Source organism: Megalobrama amblycephala, unplaced genomic scaffold, assembly GCF_018812025.1.
Source record: "Megalobrama amblycephala isolate DHTTF-2021 unplaced genomic scaffold, ASM1881202v1 scaffold265, whole genome shotgun sequence".
NCBI classification, from domain to species: Eukaryota; Metazoa; Chordata; class Actinopteri; order Cypriniformes; family Xenocyprididae; genus Megalobrama; species Megalobrama amblycephala.
In genome coordinates this window covers 20,246-40,017 of record NW_025953341.1, presented here as the reverse complement: position 1 = coordinate 40,017, position 19,772 = coordinate 20,246, and the positions used below count along the sequence as shown (strand labels likewise).

Genomic DNA, 19,772 nt, shown 5'->3' with positions numbered 1-19,772 from the left:
TGCTTTGCTGCATCAGGGCCTGGCCAGCTTGCAATCATTGAGGGGAAGATGAATTCCCAAGTATATCAGACAATTCTTCAGGATAATGTGAGAATGTCTGTACATCAGCTGAAACTGTGTAGAAGGTGGGTGATGCAACAGGACAACAACCCAAAACACCGAAGCAAGTCCACAACAGAATGGCTTCAGAAAAACAAAATCCACCTTTTGGAGTGGCCAAGTCAGAGCCCAGACCTCAACCCAATAGAGATGCTCTGGATTGACTTGAAGAGGGCCATACACATGAGACGTCCAAAGAATATGACAGAGCTAAAGCAGTTCTGCAAGGAAGAATGGGCTAAAATTCCTCCTCAACGATGTGCAGGTCTGATCCACAGCTACAGGAAGCACCTAGTTGAGGTTATTGCTGCCAGGGGGGGGGGTCAACCAGTTATTAATTCTAAGGGTTCACTTACTTTTTCCACTGCCATTTTGAATGTTGAATAAGTGTGTTCAATAAAGACATGAAAGATCAGAATTTTTTTGTGTAATTATTTTTAGACACATTATGTTTGTCAATACCCTTGAAGATCAGATCACATTTTATGACAAATTTATTCAGAAAACCATGAAATTCCAAAAGGTTCACATACTTTTTCTTGCCACTGTATGTATTATCATTACATTTTTACTTAACCTGTTTGTGTCTTAATTAATGTATGTTTGAATAAACATGAAAATGTTAAATGACAGCCACTGTTTAAATTATTATATTTCAACAACTAATCAGCACTACATCTCAGTGCTGGTTATTATATCTTAAAGTAAATAGCAGTTGAATCTAGTTTTGGCTCTGTTGTTAATTTTAACAATATTATAGTATTTATATATTAATTTATTTTTATTGTATTTATATTTGCGATCCTGGACCACAAAACCAGTCACAAGTAGCACAGGTATAGCCAACAATATTGTATGGGTCAAAATTATCGATTTTTCTTTTATGCCAAAAATCATTAGGATATTAAGTAAAGATCGTGTTCCATGAAGATATTTTGTAAATTTCCTACTGTATATATATATCAAAAATGTATTTTTCATTACTAATGACTTCATTTGGACAACTTTAAAGGTGTTTTTCTCAATATTTAGATTTTTGTGCACCATTCCAGATTTTCAAATAGTTGTATCTCAGCCAAATATTGTCCTATCCTAACAACCCAATGGAAAACTTATTTATATAGCTTTCAGATGATTTTTCAAAAAATTGTCACTTATGACTGGTTTTGTGTTCCAGGGTAACATTTATTAAAAGGGGGTAAATGGTTTTTGTTTTGAAAAGGTTCATTTTAGTACATTTTGGTATAAGAGGGCAGATACAGAACAATTGAACCTATTTACAGTAAATACAAGTAGCATTGTAAACCCTAATGCTCAAAATAATTAGCTTGAATAGGGTAAACTTGAATTAAAAAAATTAGTTCAATCAAATTAACTTTTATGAGTATTTAGAACTTTCTTTTCAGTTTTTCACAAAACTGACACATTTTAAGTAATCTGAATTGTTTCATTGTTTTGAGTTTTAAGAACTTTTTCTAATTTAGACAAACTTAAATTTAACTGAAACTGGATTTGCAATTCTAGAGTATGTTTTGAAAGGTTTGGAGTCAGGGACAGTAACAGTTTGAGGAGATCATGGCCATTTAGTGAACAGGGCTCTCACCATTAGCCAGTTTTAAATGAGCAACAGTAGAGAATTGGTGCCTCATGGGGAAACTGTAGCTGTAGGGTGACACAAAGGCTGATGCCATATTTTCATTTTTAGACTGATAGTGTCCAGAGGTCCATCCAGCTGAAATGTTATGGATAGGATGTACAGAAGTACATGTGGTGGTGGAATCATGGAGCCAGTGACTCCTACAGATGTCTCCTTTCTTTTTATTAGTCATGAAGGGAAGGTCTAACATGGGTCGCAAGCCAGTGTAACTATTGAGTTTGCCCAGACAAATGTTGCAGTAGGCTCTGTATGTTTGAAAACTGTTTGATGGAAAAATCTTGCAGCATTGAGGGCTTGAGAATGTGATAGGATGGGCTGCTTGAGCAAAGGAGCTGGGCAAGAAGGATGTCATTGATGAGGTGATATCGAAGCTTGCTGAAGATCCATAACATCTGCCTGCAGTGAATAAAAAGAAAAATGTATATATAAAAATGTATTTATTACCTCTTGGTAATGAACAGTTTAGCTATCAAAACTTTCCTCCATTACTAAAAAGAAATAAACTATTATAAAATAATTAAACATTTTGAATTATAAATGTTTACCTTGTAGCTCCATAGCGAAAGATTTGAAATCGAGGTTAAAGGGGCTGTGCCATGAGTGCGACTCCAGAATCCCACCCAACACACCCCTAAAATGCATTGTAGAAGATAGAGAGGGTGAGAAATTAATTAAAAATATCTGAAAGTCATAAAATACAGTTATTATAATGTCTTTTTTTAGATTATTCTGCTAATGTAATAGCCTCAAGGTAGTAAAGCCCTTTTATAGTTTTGCAAATATATGCAATATCATTAGTTTATATAATATGTAATACCATGTAATATCTATATACAAAATAACAACATCCATTACCCATTTCGTTCCCTGAAGCCTTTGGCAAAAGGATTCCTGTCAATCTTCAGTTTTGTTATCTTGAAAGTTACCAGAAAAAACACAATAAGTCACTTTAGCAAGAAAGGTATACAGTCAAACCAAAATTTATTCAGACACCTTGAACATTTCATTCATTAATACAGTTTATTCAATATAGTTTAAAAAATGGTAATAAAATATGACAAGATCTCAGAGTTAAACTGTCAGAAAAAAAAAAAAAAAAGTTAATTATGTCAGATAACACTTAAGCAAAACATGGTCAGGTCAAAGTGTCTGAATAATTTTTGGTTCCAAATTTTTACAAATTTTACTAGTAGTATATACCACTGTATGAAGAATTTTGGGGTATGTCACAGTTTACTTTATTTTGCTATCCTCACTTACATAAATTAACTATAGTGTCCTGACCTGTACCCACTAGTAAATATATCAAAAATGTCTGAATAATTTTTGGTTTGACTATATATATTAGGACACCCCTCCAAATAATTGAATGCAGGTGTTTCAATCACTTCCATAGCCACAGGTGTATAAAATCAAGCACCTAGGCATGCAGACTGCTTCTACAAACATTTGTGAAAGAATGGGTCACTCTCCGGAGCTCAGTGAATTCAAGCATGGTACCGTGATACCTGTACAATGAGTCCATTCATGAAATTTCCTCACTACTAAATATTCCACGGTCAACTGTTAGTGGTAACATAACAAAGTGGAAGCCATTGGGAACAACAGCAACTCAGCTACGAAGTGGTAGGCCACATAAAAATCACAGAGCGGGGTCAGCACATGCTGAGGCGCACATGTAATAGCTACAGACTTCCAAACTTTGTGTGGCCTTCAGATTAGCTCAAGAACAGTGCATAGAGAGCTTCATGAAATGGGTTTCCATGGACGAGCAGCTGCACCCAAGCCTTACATCACCAAGTGCAATGCAAAGCATCGGATGCAGTGGTGTAAAGCATGCCGCCACTGGACCCTAGAGCAGTGGAGATCTGTTCTCTGGAGTGACGAATCACGCTTCTCTATCTGGCAATCCGATGGACGAGTCTGGGTTTGGCGGTTGCCAGGAGAACGGTACTTGCCTGACTGCATTGGGCCAAGTGTAAAGTTTGGTGGAGGGGGGATGTGGGGTTGTTTTTTAGGGGTAGTATGGTGTGGGGTTGTTTTTTAGGGGTTGGGCTTGGCCCCTTAGTTCCAGTGAAAGGAACACTTAATGCTTCAGCATACCAAGACATTTTGGACAATTTCATGCTCCCAACTTTGTGGGAAGATTTTGGGGATGGCCCCTTCCTGTTCCAACATGATTGCATACCAATGCACAAAGCAAGGTCCATAAAGACATGGATGAGCAAGTTTGGTGTGGAGGAACTTGACTGGCCTGCACAGAGTCCTAACCTCAACCTGATAGAACACCTTTGGGATGAATTAGAGCGGCGACTGCGAGCCAGGCCTTCTCGCCAACATCAGTGCCTGACCTCACAAATGCGCAAATGAAGAAGAGTTGAAGCTGTTATAGCCGCAAAGGGTGGGCCAATTCCATATTAAAGCCTACGGATTAAGAATGGGATGTCATTAAAATTCATGTGCACATAAAGGCAGGCATCCCAAAACTTTTAGCAATATAGTGTATATACAGACCAATAATTTGACAAATTCTACACTGCCACATAATGGCTCTGTCAAAAAAAAAAAAAAAAAAGTCTGGGACACCAGGAGCTTGTAAAAGAAGAAGATAGCACAGAATAACTAAAATAAGCAAATGGGACCATGGGCGGTTTGTTTCTACATGGGAAAAAAAGATAAAATAAAAAGGATGTGAATAACACATTGCCGTTTTGCCACCATGACAGCCCTCCATGCCAGAAGTGTCAAAAACTGATGTTAAAATCCCCCACAAATAAAAATTAACAACTACATTAAAACATACTGAAAGCTTGATAAGCTTTGATCCTGCAGAATGGTCGGCAAATGGAAGTGTTCAGGACTAATTTGCTTCAACTAACCCTTTCAAAATGTTAGAGTTGTCAGAGTAGTTAAGAAATGGAACTATACACAGGAGTTTGACAAAGGGGCACTTCTACAGACAGAAGACAAATTTAAAAAAGTTAATGTGCTTCCCATCAAATTCAACTGTCTATAGTAAACTATTTTCCAAAATCAGAGGGCCTTTACATCAGGATTGCGAGATGTTTCAAAACATCAATGTGGTGCAAACTTGTTCATTGCATGGGTCTGTTTATGCTTAAATAGACTCCAGTCTTGCAAAATATGTTCTTATGTAACAAACATACTGGTGTAACATACTGAGGTGTATAAATTCAACATAAAAATTTCTAGTCGCTCGCAGATTGCCTTTTCGTGACGAGAACGAACAACAATTTTGTTGCAGTAAGGGGTGAATCTGGCCCTAATTACAGTCCAAGTATTTCTCTAAAAATAGTTTATAAAAGGGTTTATGCACTTTAAACACTTTTTTTTTTTAAGAATTATGAGCTTCTCTTCTGAAGATTAAGAGATCATTATGAAAAATGTCATGAAATTAAATGCATTTACAAGGCAGGAATAAACACTGCTGCAGTGAAAGTTTGAGATGACAGCTGAAAGGAAATATCTGACTATATCAATGCATGTGAATCAAAGAAATATGCCTAATCATTTATAATAATTTATATTAAATTCACAAAGTGTTCAAATGAATACACAAGCTTAATTTGTTTAAAAGCTTTATATATTGATGCATGTATTATATTTATATCAATTTAAAAGCAAAGTTAAATATTAATTGTCAAGTAATATAATAGTTATATGATACTAATATATGAATTATATATAATTAATTCATATAATATAAATATATATATAATTAGCAAAAGATGAGCAATTTTGTCACTAAAATGTTTTCACTATAAACTGCTTTAAAGGGTTAGTTCACCCAAAAATGAAAATGCTGTCATTTATTACTTACCCTCATGCCGTTCCACACCCGTAAGACCTTTGTTAATCTTCGGAACACAAATTAAGATATTTTAGTTGAAATCCGATGGCTCAGTGAGGCCTCCATAAGGAGCAATGACATTTCCTCTCTCAAGATCAATAAAGGTACTAGAAACAAACCGCCCATGGTCCCATTTGCTTATTTTAGTTATTCTGTGCTATCTTCTTCTTTTACAAGCTCCTGGTGTCCCAGACTTTTTTTTTTTTTTTTTTTTTTTTTTTTGACAGAGCCATTATGTGGCAGTGTAGAATTTGTCAATTTTTTTTTCAAAATGCAATAAATCCATCAATATAAAAGTTATTTTTCATATTGAAAATACACAACAAAGTAAGTTGATTCACATATATGACAGCCATTCTGCAGGATCAAAGCTTATCAAGCTTTCAGTATGTAATAATGTAGTTGTTAATTTTTATTTGTGGGGGATTTTAACATCAGTTTTTGGACACTTCTGGCATGGAGGGCTGTCATGGTGGCAAAACGGCAATGTATTATTCACATCCTTTTTATTTTATCTTTTTTTCCCATGTAGAAACGAGAAGTGAATCAAACTGATGTTCTCCTTGTTCCGTGTGATTGGCTGTTTGCCACACGTGTCACACTTTCAGGCAGGGGCGCCGTTGGCACGGAGGACAGGGGGGTCAGGACCCCCGCAGTTTTGAAAAGATAGATGTCGACCCCCGCACTTTTGATAAGGGCTGCTTCAATTAGTCACTATCCTAATTTAGCGTAGGATATTTTCTTTCAAATGAGACCATTTTCACGTTTCTGTAAGCGATCCATTCGTAAATAATCAGCTGTTTTGTCGCGGATGTGAACAGGAAATGCGTTTTCGAACGGAGAAACACGCGATCTCCAAACCATCGATCAAAGCATGCTAACGTTTTAGGACAGGTCGATGGTATATAAATCATGCCCGAACGTTAGCGTCTGTCAATCAAGCCAAACCGTCCATTCAGAAACCGAGAAATTTGACACTTTAAGGTAAGGAGGCTGATCTCTCAGGTTGACGCGCGAGCTGGCTTGACTGAAGTTTTCGTGAGGATTTATAGTTTATGGACTGTTTTGATTTCGGTAATTACATCTTGAAAGGCAAAAGCACTGATGGCATCTATAAAAGAGATATCTGAAATAGAAACAAAAGTGATATTGCCTCATCCAGTGGAAGACGCACGAGAGGAGATCTGGTATGTGTATACTGTAATACTTAATTTACAAACAAAAAACAAGTTGTAAACTATTTGTGTATTAATGTTTACGGCTGCTGTGAGACACTTGTTTGAGACACACTGCAGTAAGAGATTGATTTTAGATTATCATATTAAATGCTGGATGGCTTGTGTTGATAAATGGCATGCAATTAATTTTAAACCGTATTGTATGATGGAGAAAATTATGTATTACTGTAACTAAAAATAAAGCTGCATCTGATTATGCTATGTTAGCTACTTGACAAAATTGTGTTTTTCTCTGAGGCATGGTAAAGCATGGTACTCGCAAAAAATCAAGAAAATTAGATTTAAACAACAAGACTAAATGTGTTGAGCTATATAACAACAATTAGTTTTCTCATGATTTACAAATAGTTGCAAACATTTATTATATTGTAAGTACTCAAGTGAACAAAATATATAACACTGGCCTAGTGGTTTTTTGATATTTTACTGCAAAAAATATTACATATTGCACCTTTAACTTATAACATGAAAGTAAGGTTAATAATATAACTTAGAGAACAAAATTTTCAATTTTACGCAAATTAGGGTGATGCAAAAATGAGTACACCCCACTGAAAGTCGCTGGAGCAAAGCTACATTTTAGACTACAAATGTTTTATTTAACAAGAATTCAACCACAGGTGAGTCTAATTATTCATTACACAGGTGTCCAGCAGACAGTTGACTATAAAAGGGTGTTAAAATCCCTTCCCATTTCATGCTCTCAGCAATGGCACCCCATGGAAGAGAAATGTCACAAGACCTAAGAAAGAAAATTATTTCTTTACACCAGAAAGGTGAAGGCTACAAGAAGATCAGCAAAGATTTACTTATCAGTCAGAATACTGTAGCAAAAGTGGTACAAAAATTTAAAAAGATGGAACTGGAACCATCTCACAGAGACGTCCAGGTCATCCACGGAAGTTAACAACTCGACAGGAGCATCTTCTGATGAGAAGGGTTGAAGAAAATCAGCATGCAAGTTCACTGCAGTTAGTCTTGTTTCATATATATATATATATATATATATATATATATGTGTGTGTGTGTGTATATGAAGAGTTTGGTTCCAAAACGCGATAAACGCCATTTTCAAAAAACTGAGTTTCCACCAAAATCAGTATTGTATCTGGTCGGTATTGAAATGTCATTTATTAATTTAGCGAAAAATGCGATATCCGTCATGTTATTCTGTCATGTTTTCTCCTTTTCTTTCCAAAACACGACAAACACCAGTCTCCTTTCTCTGCAGAATGCGATATATCTGCTCAACCAATCACAACGCACCATTCCACGCACTGTAAACAGTAATGGCGGCGCCCTGAATACACCCAGCATCCTAGTTTTCCTTATCTGCTTTGTACTTTATGATCAACAAAAACATAAAAATTAATAATTTTGACTGCATTGATGAACCTGTGGTGGTTTTCTGCGGTGGGGAAGAAACATATGTAATCGAAATGTAATCATTTACGTGAGGAGATTAAGAAGATGAGGCACTCAAGTTGGAGGAGGAAAAACGCCGGCTGTTGCTTGTTCCATGACAGCATCAAACTTCTTTCACGGTCCCCAAAACTGAATCATGGACAGTTTTTAAAAGCCGTTTTTAATACCAATGTATTCGGCAAATGTGTTTATTTTACCCGTGCGGTGGTGCCAGATACTCTTTAATCGGTAATGACAAACGGAGACATAATTCATTTATAACATTAACAAGATGACTCGTTGAATTCATTTTGGGAGCGACGGCTGAATGTATTTTTAGTAAAATGCCTGTATATAAGATTAGTATTGGCAAAGTTCAGAGGCTGTCATATATGTGAATCAACTTACTTTGTTGTGTATTTTCAATATGAAAAATAACTTTTATATTGATGGATTTATTGCATTTTGAAAAAAAAAAAAGTGTCATGGATTTATTGCATTTTGGGGAAAAAATAATCCGTTTTTATAATATACCTTTTAAAATCAAAATGTAGATTTAATTTTTTTATATGTTTTTATAACCAAAAGATGCTATGTGAAAGTTTTAAACAGAAAATTGGGGTTTTCATCTTGCCACTTTCTTGGTAAAGAAAACATCTTTTTACTCAAATTAATCAAAATGGAGTTATAGCGTTTTGGAACCAAACTCTTCATTACTCTAATTATTCATTACACAGGTGTCCAGCAGACAGTTGTTAAAATGCTAAACTCTTCACATATACATGTATGTGTGTGTGTGTGTGTGTGTATATATATATATATATATATATATATATATATTATATACACACACACAGTGGCATGAAATAGTATGTGAAGCCCTTGCAGAATCTGTGAAAATGAGAATTATTTTAATAAAATAAGAGGGATAATAAAAAATGCATGTTATTTTTTGTTTAGTACTGTCCTGAGTAAGATATTTTACATAAAAGATGTTTGCATTTAGTTCACAAGACAAAACCATAGCTGAATTTATTAAAATAACCCCATTCATAAGTATGTGAACCATTGATTCTCAGTACTGTGTGTGGTTACCTGATGATGCACGGCTGTTTTTTTGTTTTGTGATGGTTGTTCATGAGTCTTTTGTTTGTCCTGAGCAGTTAAACTGAGCTCTGTTCTTCAGAAAAGTCCTCCAGCTCCTGCAGATTCATCAGTTTTCAAGCATTTTTGCATATTTGAACCCTTTCCAGCAGTGACTGTAGGATTTTGAGATCTGTGTTTTCATACTGAGGACAACTGAGGGACTCAAACACAACTATTAAAAAAGGTTCAAACATTCACTGATGCTCCAGAAGGAAACACGATGCATTAAGAGTCGGGGTGTGAAAACTTTTGAACAGGATGAAGATGTCACAATTTTTCTTATTTTGTTTAAATATCATTGTTTTTCATTTAGTACTGCCCTTTGGAAACAACAGAAGATACTTGCATGTTTCCCGGCAGAAAAATTAAGTACAATTTACCTTGATATTCAAATATATTACCTCATAATTCAAAAGTTTTCACCCCTCGGCTCTTAATGCATTGTGTTTCCTTCTGGAGCATCAGTGAATGTTTGAACCTTTTTTAATAGTTGTGTTTGAGTCCCTCAATTGTCCTCAGTGTGAAAAGATGAATCTCAAAATCATACAGCCACTGCTGGAAAGGGTTCAAATATGCAAAAATGCTTGAAAACTGATGAATCTGCAGGACCTGGAGGAATTTTCTGAAGAACAGAGCTCAGTTTAACTGCTCAGGACAAACAAGAGACTCATGAACAACCATCACAAAACAAAAAAACAGTCGTGGATCATCAGGTAACCACACACAGTATTGAGAATCAATGGTTCACATACTTATGAATGGGGTTATTTTAATAAATTCAGCTATTGTTTTGTCTTGTGAACTAAATGCAAACATCTTTTATGTAAAATATCTTACTCAGGACAGTACTAAACAAAAAATAACATGCATTTTTTATTATCCCTCTTATTTTATTAAAATAATTCTCATTTTCACAGATTCTGCAAGGGGTTCACATACTTTTTCATGCCACTATATTATATATATATATATATATATATATATATATATATATATATATATATATATATATATATATATTTTTTTTTTATTTTTTTTATTTTTTTTATTAGGGGTGTAACGATACGCGTATTCGTATCGAACCGTTCGGTACGAGGCTTTCGGTTCGGTACGCGGTACGCATTATGTACCGAACGGTTCGTTGGATTAATTAATTACATTTGGAAAATAAAAAAGTGTGTGAAATATAATGTTATGCGTTCAACAACGTAGCCCAGTAACCCAAACGATGTAACAGGCAACGCCCCTGACACCCCCGAAGAAAAAAAACCCCACCAACTTATATGTTTATGTTAGGCTACTCAGTCAGGTACACCAGCGGGAATACTTCAAACATGTCAACTCATTTACGCCGACATCACCCCAGTGACGAAACAAGACGAAAAAAAAGGAGAAACGTACACGCCACAAACTCCCCGCAGCATTTAGACAGACATTTCCAACTGATTCAAACAGGGCAAAAGACATCACCGCGGCGATTGGTACATTTATAGCCGCGGATACGAGACCTTACTCTGTAGGGGAAAACGCAGATTTTAAGAACATGCTTAATGTAATTGAACCCCGTTACAATATTCCTTCATGAGCCCATTTCAGCCAGACCGTAATTCCTGCTTTGTACCAAAAAACAAAAGCCCAAATAGAGAACCAATTGACCAAAGCATCAGCGGTTGCTCTGACAACAGACGGCTGGACGTCAAGGGCTACACAAAGCTACCTGACTGTAACGGCACATTACATTAAGAAGCTGTTTTTGTTTTATACAGTATGTTGCTAAGAAAACACCATAGAAGATGGGTAAAGTATAGCTCCATCATTGTTTAATGTAAAAAAAAAAAATCATACTTTGTTAGTTTTAATAAATAAAACATTTTTTTTTTTTTAAAAAAAAGGAAATTTATCTGCCAATTTTTTCTTTTTGCTGTATCTAAAACGTACCGAACCGTACCGAACCGTGACACCAGTGTATCATATCGAACCGAACTGTGAATTTTGTGAACCGTTACACCCCTAATATATATATATATATATATATATATATATATATATATATATATATATATATATGTATGTATATATATATATATATATATATATATATATATATATATATATATATATATATATATATATATATATATATATATATATATATATATATATATATATATGTGTATGTATGTATATAATCAGAATTTAGTTATATCGCCCACCCCTAGTCACATGGATTACTTTAATGATGTCGTTACTACCTTTCTGAGGCTTGAAAGTGGTAGTTGCGTAGACTATCAATTAGGGCTGCTCAATTATGGCATAAATCTTAATCATGATTATTTTGGTCAATATTGAAATCATGATTATTTATCATGATTATTGGTGGGCGATATGATCAAAGTCTTATTTCATGATGAGTCATTTTAGATTTCAGTAAAATTTCACAATTATTGATAGGCTACTTCAGCAAAAACTAATACTATGTTAACTAATGTAAGTAAAAGGTCCTCAAAACAGTTACAGAAGACAAGTAAACAGTCAGTAATACAATAAGAACAAAATTAAATAAACATTAGGGGTGTAACAATTTATCGTTTCACAATAAAACACAATACAAAAATGCAACAAAATGTAGAGTGGATAGTGAAAATATGTATTGTGGTATATGCCTTGAAGTATCACAATATGTATCAGCATCGTGATATGTATAGAATCATGACGTGGGTATCGATACATCGTTACATCATTACACATACGTTTTTCAGGAAGATATACTAAGGCCTTGTCCACACTAAAACATTTTAGTTTGAAAACACACTAATACGTTTTCGTCTTTTTCTCTACGTTTTTGCCTTCCGTCCTCACTGAGACAGCATTTTTGTCAAGGAAAACTTAGATTTTTGACAAAGCTCTCCAAAGTGAATAAATTTGAAATCACAGTTTTCGCGTTGTAGTGTGGATGGGAAATACTGAGGTATTTGAAAATGATGATGCATGTTTAGTCATGTGACGCATATTGTACCCATAGGTATCTATACTTATACTGGCATAGTTGTGCCCTTCTATTTACATTAACAGTATTGCTCAAGATAAATGCTCCTTTAAAGAATCTTCATATTACATCCCTGCAAAGATGAATTTACTCACATTTGCCATCCTGCGTGGCAAAATGATTACAGCTGCATTTTAAACCCGATTTTGAGCGTGACCTGGACGCAACAGTGAGTGATACGATATTATGCTAATAAAATGATTGTACCAGAAGAATAGCCTGAAAATTTTTATATATCTGCTCTCTCTGCATCATTTTGTGAGCTTTTAGTATGTTTTACACATGCACAGTAAGGTGATTTAAGCGTTTTCAGACGTTTCAGTGTGGATAAGAAACTTTTGGAAAACGCTTGAGTGTGGCTGAAGAGTGAAAAACTCTGTTTTCAAATGTCTCCGGATTAATGTAGACATAGCCTAACAGTGGTATTCAGATAAGTAATAGCCTACAACAGAAACTGAATAAAGTAGAGATGCACCAATTGACCGGCCAGGGACCAGAATCAGCAGATTTCCCGCATTATCGGCCTGGACCTGTGACCAGGCGATTCTGAGCCGATTTGTTTTATGGCACAGGCAATAACGTCACAGGTAATTGCGTGTTCTCGCTCTCTTCTTTCCTACGGCGACGTGACACACACCTGCCTCCTCTCAGTCATTCATCTCATTGACTCTGGTTAAATAGTGCTTTTATTGCACAGACAACACAAGTTGTGTAACAGTATTTTGGGTCTGTGCATAAACTCTTAAAGTGACAGCAGTCTAATATTCCTGCTGCTGTTTTTCATATTAATCAAAGAACAAGAGACAAAGAAAATCACTCTCTGCTCTTTATAACTGTAATTGTCTTTTGTTGTTTAACAATAATGATACAGACTAAAGCAGTAATATTGGGCTGCTGTCACTTTAAGACCGAAAACACGGATCCAATATACTGTTATGACGATAATTACCAACAAGGCATTCTATCATTATTGCCTGCAGGTTACTTGACCATTTGTAGGTGAATTCGAAGCCCACAGTATACTTTGCTTATGCACGTTCCGTTTCTTTCACAGCTTAATGCCCTTTTAATGATTGTTTAATATCAGGCATGTCCTGCAATTTAGCAAGAGTAGACTGCATTTTACAACACTCGCTTATTTGGCTGATTTGGATGGAAGTTTGGGCTTTTAGGGAAGAATGAAAGCAGCGGCACAATAAACGTTTTACCTCGATTATCTTGTTTTCATATTGATTGGAAGCAAAAATAAATTACAATTAATCGCACAGCCCTTCTGTCAATGAAGGGACAGGAAGCTCTCAGATTTCATTAAAAAGATCTTCATTTGTGTTCCGAAGATGAACGAATGTCTGACAGGTTTGTAACGACATGAAGGTGAGTGATTAATAAGAGAATTTTTGGGTGAACCTAACCCTTTAAAGACAAAGGCGCTTATGTCACTATGAACTTTACTTACATATGATTTTACTGCCGTATACTGTAAATACATGTTGGTCTCCACAATTTTTTTTTTTTCTCTATAGCACATATTTTCTTTTACAAGATTCTAAAACTTTTTTTGAAAACCCCCCCACAGATTTCAGTGTAGTCCTAGACTTTTAGATTCTACTCCAAAAGTCTGGGACTATTGTACTATTACAACACTCGCTTATTTGGCTGATTTGGAGGAAAGTTTGGGCTTTTAGGGAAGAATAAAAGTGCACCGCTGTGAAGGAAAGGTCGGCTGGACGGAATGCGGCAGCGGCACAATAAACGTTTTACCTCGATTATCTTGTTTTCATATTGGTTGGAAGCATGTTGGCGCTCATGTCACTATGAACTTTACTTACATTTTACTGCCGTATACTGTAAATACATGTTGGTCAGTCTCCACAAAGTTTTTTTTTTTCTCTATGGCACATATTTTATCATCCGTTTTACAAGATTCTAAAACTTTTGTTGAAAACCCCCCCACAGGTTTCAGTGTAGTCCCAGACTTTTGGATGCTACTGTCAAATTTTCCTACATAAATTCAGCACCATATGAAGCTTAACATTTCCACATTCTGCTCTTAATTTATATTAATCCAAGATAAAACAGAAAACTGTTGAGATAAGTTACCTGTTGGTTTTGGTAGGCTGTGACAGTGGTGAACTGAGTCTCAGGGAAGGAGAAGGTGTACACACCCTCTGCTGGCAGTGATAGTAAGTCTGTGACACACGTTCAAGAGGACTACGCAGAATAACGTGTATGCGTGGCTTGTACTTGTGCATAGACTTCAGGATTATCTGAATTTCAAATGACATTGGACACATTGAGTATGTATTTTTAAGTGTTATTGGTAATTGATTTATGTTGTAGTGTAGTGGTAATCAAGTGAAAGAAAGGGTACTCACATGGCCTTTGTCATCCATATCATTGTTGGTGAGTTTTACACGATCGAAGCTAATCACCTGTCTCATCCAGTTCTCTCCGGAACATGGCGAGTCCGGGTGGACATACAGATGAGGGGAGATACATGAATCTGTGTTTCCAGCCACCATCCATTGAGAGCTGTGGTATATATACCTAAAACAGAAGATAATAACAATAACTTGGATTTCTTTAAGTATTGCTCCTTCTCATCAGTACATGATTTAATCATTTGAAACAAGTGTATGCAATTTCACAATTCAGGATTTACCTTATCAGATTCACCAATCTTTTACATTTCTCATCATCTTCATTTATGTTATTTTGACCTTCATGTTTTTTTTTTAATTAATCAGTTCAGACTGAAGGACAGACCACAGTATACCTGTATCTCTTTGAGTCCACAGGCATGATGTCCATGGCAATGGAGTATTGCTGGAAGGGATCCAGATTGTGCACCTTGACTCGGACAGAGGGGAACATTCTCCTGAGTTGATGACAGATACACAATCAACACTGACACTGACATTACCACAGCTATTTGGCTAGTTACAAATAAAAATATTGAATAGTCTAATACAGTTTGCATAGTTATAGTATAGGTAAAAATAAAGGCTACACAAACTACAGAACTTTTGTCCCGATTTGCATCCTGGATAAGATGGTGCAAGTTGACAAAAGATAGAGCCAGTCTGTAGATTTTTTTTTTTTTTTTTTTGACAGATTTCACCGAAAATAATGCAATGTATGAAGAGCACATATTTTTTAGTTTCAGACTATGAGTTCATTCAGTCGGAGGCCAACAAAAAACTGGAATACAGTACATGACTTTTAAAATCTGAACAGACTTTAAAAAACTAGGCTTACACTTGCCGATTTTGTAAATGGTTAAAGGGTTAGTTCACCCAAAAATGAAAATTCTGTCATTTATTACTCACCCTCATGCCATTCCACACCCGTAAAACTTTCGTTAATCTTCGGAATGCAAATTAAGATATTTTTGTTGAAATCCGATGGCTCAGTGAGGCCTGCATAGGGAGCAATGATATTTAAATCAGTTCATGTGAGTACAGTGGTTAAATATTAATACTATAAAGCGACGAGAATATTTTTGGTGCGCCAAAAAAAAACTAAATAATGACTTATTTAGTGATGGCCGATTTCAAAACACTGCTTCAGTCATCGGATTTCAACAAAAATATCTTAATTTGCGTTCTGAAGATTAACAAAGGTCTTATGGGTGTGAACGGCATGAGGGTGAGTAATAAATGACATTATTTTCATTTTTGGGTGAACTAACCCTTTAAGCTACAGCGAAAAACGGGGCATCATACACTAAACAGCTGAGGATTACACACTACCAGACTGTCAACTCATTTTGAACAAAACAAACTCGCACAGAAACACACATCTCTTTGCTTGGATATATTGTGTAACTTGAAAATGTGGTGTTTGATCCTCAGGCATGTATAATGTCCAGGATTTCCCTGTAACCACTAAGTCAGCAAGTCTACAATGCCATAGTGATTTAAAAACTGTTCAGGTTTTAAAAGTGGTGTAGTGAGCATATTCCAGCCCTGACTAAAATTAAAGATAAACATACCTGACATCAATATTAAGTATAGTCTAATCTTATCACATCGCCCTACACACTGTCATGCTTGTTTATACATTTCTTGCACACTGTGTTTTACTCCAAGTTGTTGTTTTTTATTATTATAAAATGTTCTGCAGTCATACAGTATAAAAAGTGTGACACTGCGTTTAATAGCACCAACATAACATTAAAAACAAGATAAAACCCCCTTTTTTGGTTCTAATTTTTCACAAGCTCATTTGCTGTAATAGTAGCCAGACTAAATTGTCATTGATTTTAGAACAACTATAATAGGCCTGTATTGCCATCTACCTCCCAACTTTCGTGATGATCATCTCTGTGCCGATCTCATGAAATCTCTTCCACAGGTCAGATCCTTGAAGATCTACTCGAATTTCTCTCGCAGCTTCAGATTCTGCAGGTTTTCTTAGCTTCACGCTTTTTTTCTTCCTGTCGTTTCGCTGACCTTCACAAGTAATCAAAACAAGATTGCACAAATGGTAACGTTCAACACCAACAAGTAAAATAATTGTCAAACAATGCTAAAATGTTTTCCCTCCCACACAATATGCTACACTAACCCTGTGGGTCAATGAAAGTTCCCGTCGGTGTATCTCTGTCATATTCCAAAACATACTGCAACTTCTCATTCTTCATATTTTCCACTTTCATCTTCTTGCAACTTTTCCCTGAGGCATACACAGAAATTGCATGAGCTCGCGTGCTGATTCCCTGCATTCTGTAAAGAGATCAGATGAATCTTTCGCCGTCAGTCTGTCAGCAGCATCGTCCAAGTTGTTATGGATAAATCGATAGATCTTTCTCTCCTCTTCACTCTCTTGCTCGCTGTTCTCTAAGCGCGTTTGCGTTTACACTTCACCTCTATTTCTCATCCTCTTGTCCTTTGCCTATGGGAAAGGAGATGCTCTTGTTCTCAAACTTACAGGCACCAATAGGATCTCAGAGGAGGACTGGAGTAAAGAAACTCCCAAACAGTACTCACGTACTCACATAGACTATATATATATATATAGTCTATAATATACTATACATATTTAAATATGCATATGATATTTACCTCAAGGGCATTTTTTCCTTTATAAAGGGATATTTTCCCGAATCTTCCTAAATGAATGCTTCATCTTTTATTTCAAATTCTTACATCTGTTCAATAAATTAGAATCATTATCCTAAATTAATTTCAAATTAAACCATTTACACTGAAAAAAGTAGGTGGCGGCAAATGACCATCTATTGAGTGAGTCATTGATTCATTCTATAAAACGATTCGTTCAAACAGCTATTCATTCAAGAGTGAGGCAGTTGTTTATTAATGGGCCATTCAATTTTTGACTCAGCCGATTCTTTCAAAATGCTGAATCATTCAGTAATGCAATACTACTGAGTGGTAATTGCTGTGAGACATGATATGGTTCTGATGTGATCTTTATTTGGAACTATATTTTTGCTTCTGAAATAGAAGTATTGCTCCTAAAACGTAAGCGACTTAATTTTAACTAACATTACTTGTTTGATTAATGTTACAGTGTCACATTTTCAATCATGGTTTCAATGACGTGGAAGACATTGTGATGTTGCTTAACTGTATCATATGTTATAAATAAAAAACTCCACATTTTGACTTTTTACGGCAGTATAAGTTTCTTTGTGTGTGCTGCACTCCAGTGGCAGTTCTAGACCACGGTAACTGGGGGGACCACTTGTGATTATAGGGGGCACACTTAAACATTTATCTTAGTTCAACTAAAATTGAAAATTCTGTCATAATCTATTCACCCTCATGTCATTCTAAATAAGACTTTCTTCTGCTGAACATAAAAGAAGATATTTTAAGAAATGTCTCGTTTGTTTGTTTTTTCATCCATACAATGGAAGTCAATGGTCACCAAAACAGTTTGCTTACTAACATTCTTCAAAACATCTACTTTTATGTTCAGAGAAAAGAAACTTATACAAGTTTGGAACAACATGAGGGTGAGTAAATGATGACAGAATTTTAACCTTAACCCTTTAATATTTTCATGATTATTGAAGTAATTTACTGGGTCATATATCACTGCAATCTCTACATTGTGAACTAAAATTATTCATTTATTTATTTGACAAGTAATCCTGTATTGTAGTGTGATAATGAGCAGTGATGACATAACACGTTTAATATAGGCACTTTTCTGCATCTGTAAACTTGACACATAACACAAAACCTATTGATAACAAAAATAAAAAATAATCTTCTGCATAATCATACAGATGGGCCTAACACAAATCAACTGAAAATAAATGAATCAGTAATATTATCATGCATGCTTTTAAAAAAGCAAAGCAAAACAATTTATACATGTTATTTTGTAGCCTACAAAATTTCTGAGAGCGGAAACTTTGCAAAGATTGCATAGTCATGATGCAGATGTGAAACACTGTCTCTTCTACTCACGCACCGCAGCCTCTTCATGCAAATTGCTTCTCTGCATTTGGTCATCGAGTAATTTCATCTTCTCAGAGTTTAAAAGGATATCGCGGCACGATAAATTAGCCTACTGTTTTCATCACTACTGCCACAGCAAAAACTGCATATTGCACCTGGTTTAAAGAAATTGTTTGGTATGATACGATTCCAAATTTAGTGGGGCCAGAGGGGGGCCAAGCTTGTTGACACGGGGGCACTGCTGTACTTTTTTTTAATGTACTCTAGGAATATTTGTAATGTACACAACAATATATAGTGCATTAAAGTTTTCTACATTTCAAAGTGTGTATGTGTATATACTGAAAAAAAACAGCTTTATAATGAACTAGTAGTGTAATGCTAATGCATTTATAATGTGCTGAAATTGAAGCACATTAAAACAATGCTTCAAACATACTCTAACTGTAGTTCAAGAAGTATTAAAAGTAAATTTTAAATGTATTTTAAGAAATACACTTAAATTGCACTAAATGTACTCAAAGTGGTTCCAATTTAACAAAATTTCAATATATTAAATATATTGCAAATAGCTTAAAATTGAACTTAAGCATCACTTGAAATACAATTAATATACTTAAAGTTGTTTCAAAATAAATGCACTTAGTATAATATAATTTAAATATATTGTGTCTAAAAAAAAAAAAAAAACCCACAATTTAAATATATTAACATGAAGCACACATGGCTGAACGGATAACCACTTTACTAGTTCTGTGCCACTCACTCCACAACACATGCGCACACAGCAGACAAAAAACGTAACCCCCTCGTAACCCTGCAAAACCTAGTGGTAGAACACAACAGTCAAGAGCCCAACTAAAGCAAACACAAATTG

At 35.3% G+C, this 19,772-nt stretch overlaps 1 protein-coding gene across 1 annotated transcript; it reads right to left on the bottom strand.

The window, feature by feature from the left end:
* Positions 1-1,080: 1,080 nt before the first annotated feature.
* tbx22 (T-box transcription factor 22) lies at positions 1,081-19,352 on the bottom strand. The gene is given in 9 exon segments (XM_048179655.1): positions 1,081-2,152; positions 2,302-2,387; positions 2,612-2,670; positions 14,562-14,648; positions 14,651-14,728; positions 14,837-15,008; positions 15,238-15,339; positions 16,762-16,915; positions 17,031-19,352. Coding segments are annotated over 9 exon segments (1,365 nt in total). The 5' UTR covers positions 17,188-19,352; the 3' UTR covers positions 1,081-1,682.
* Between the last annotated feature and the right edge of the window lie 420 nt (positions 19,353-19,772).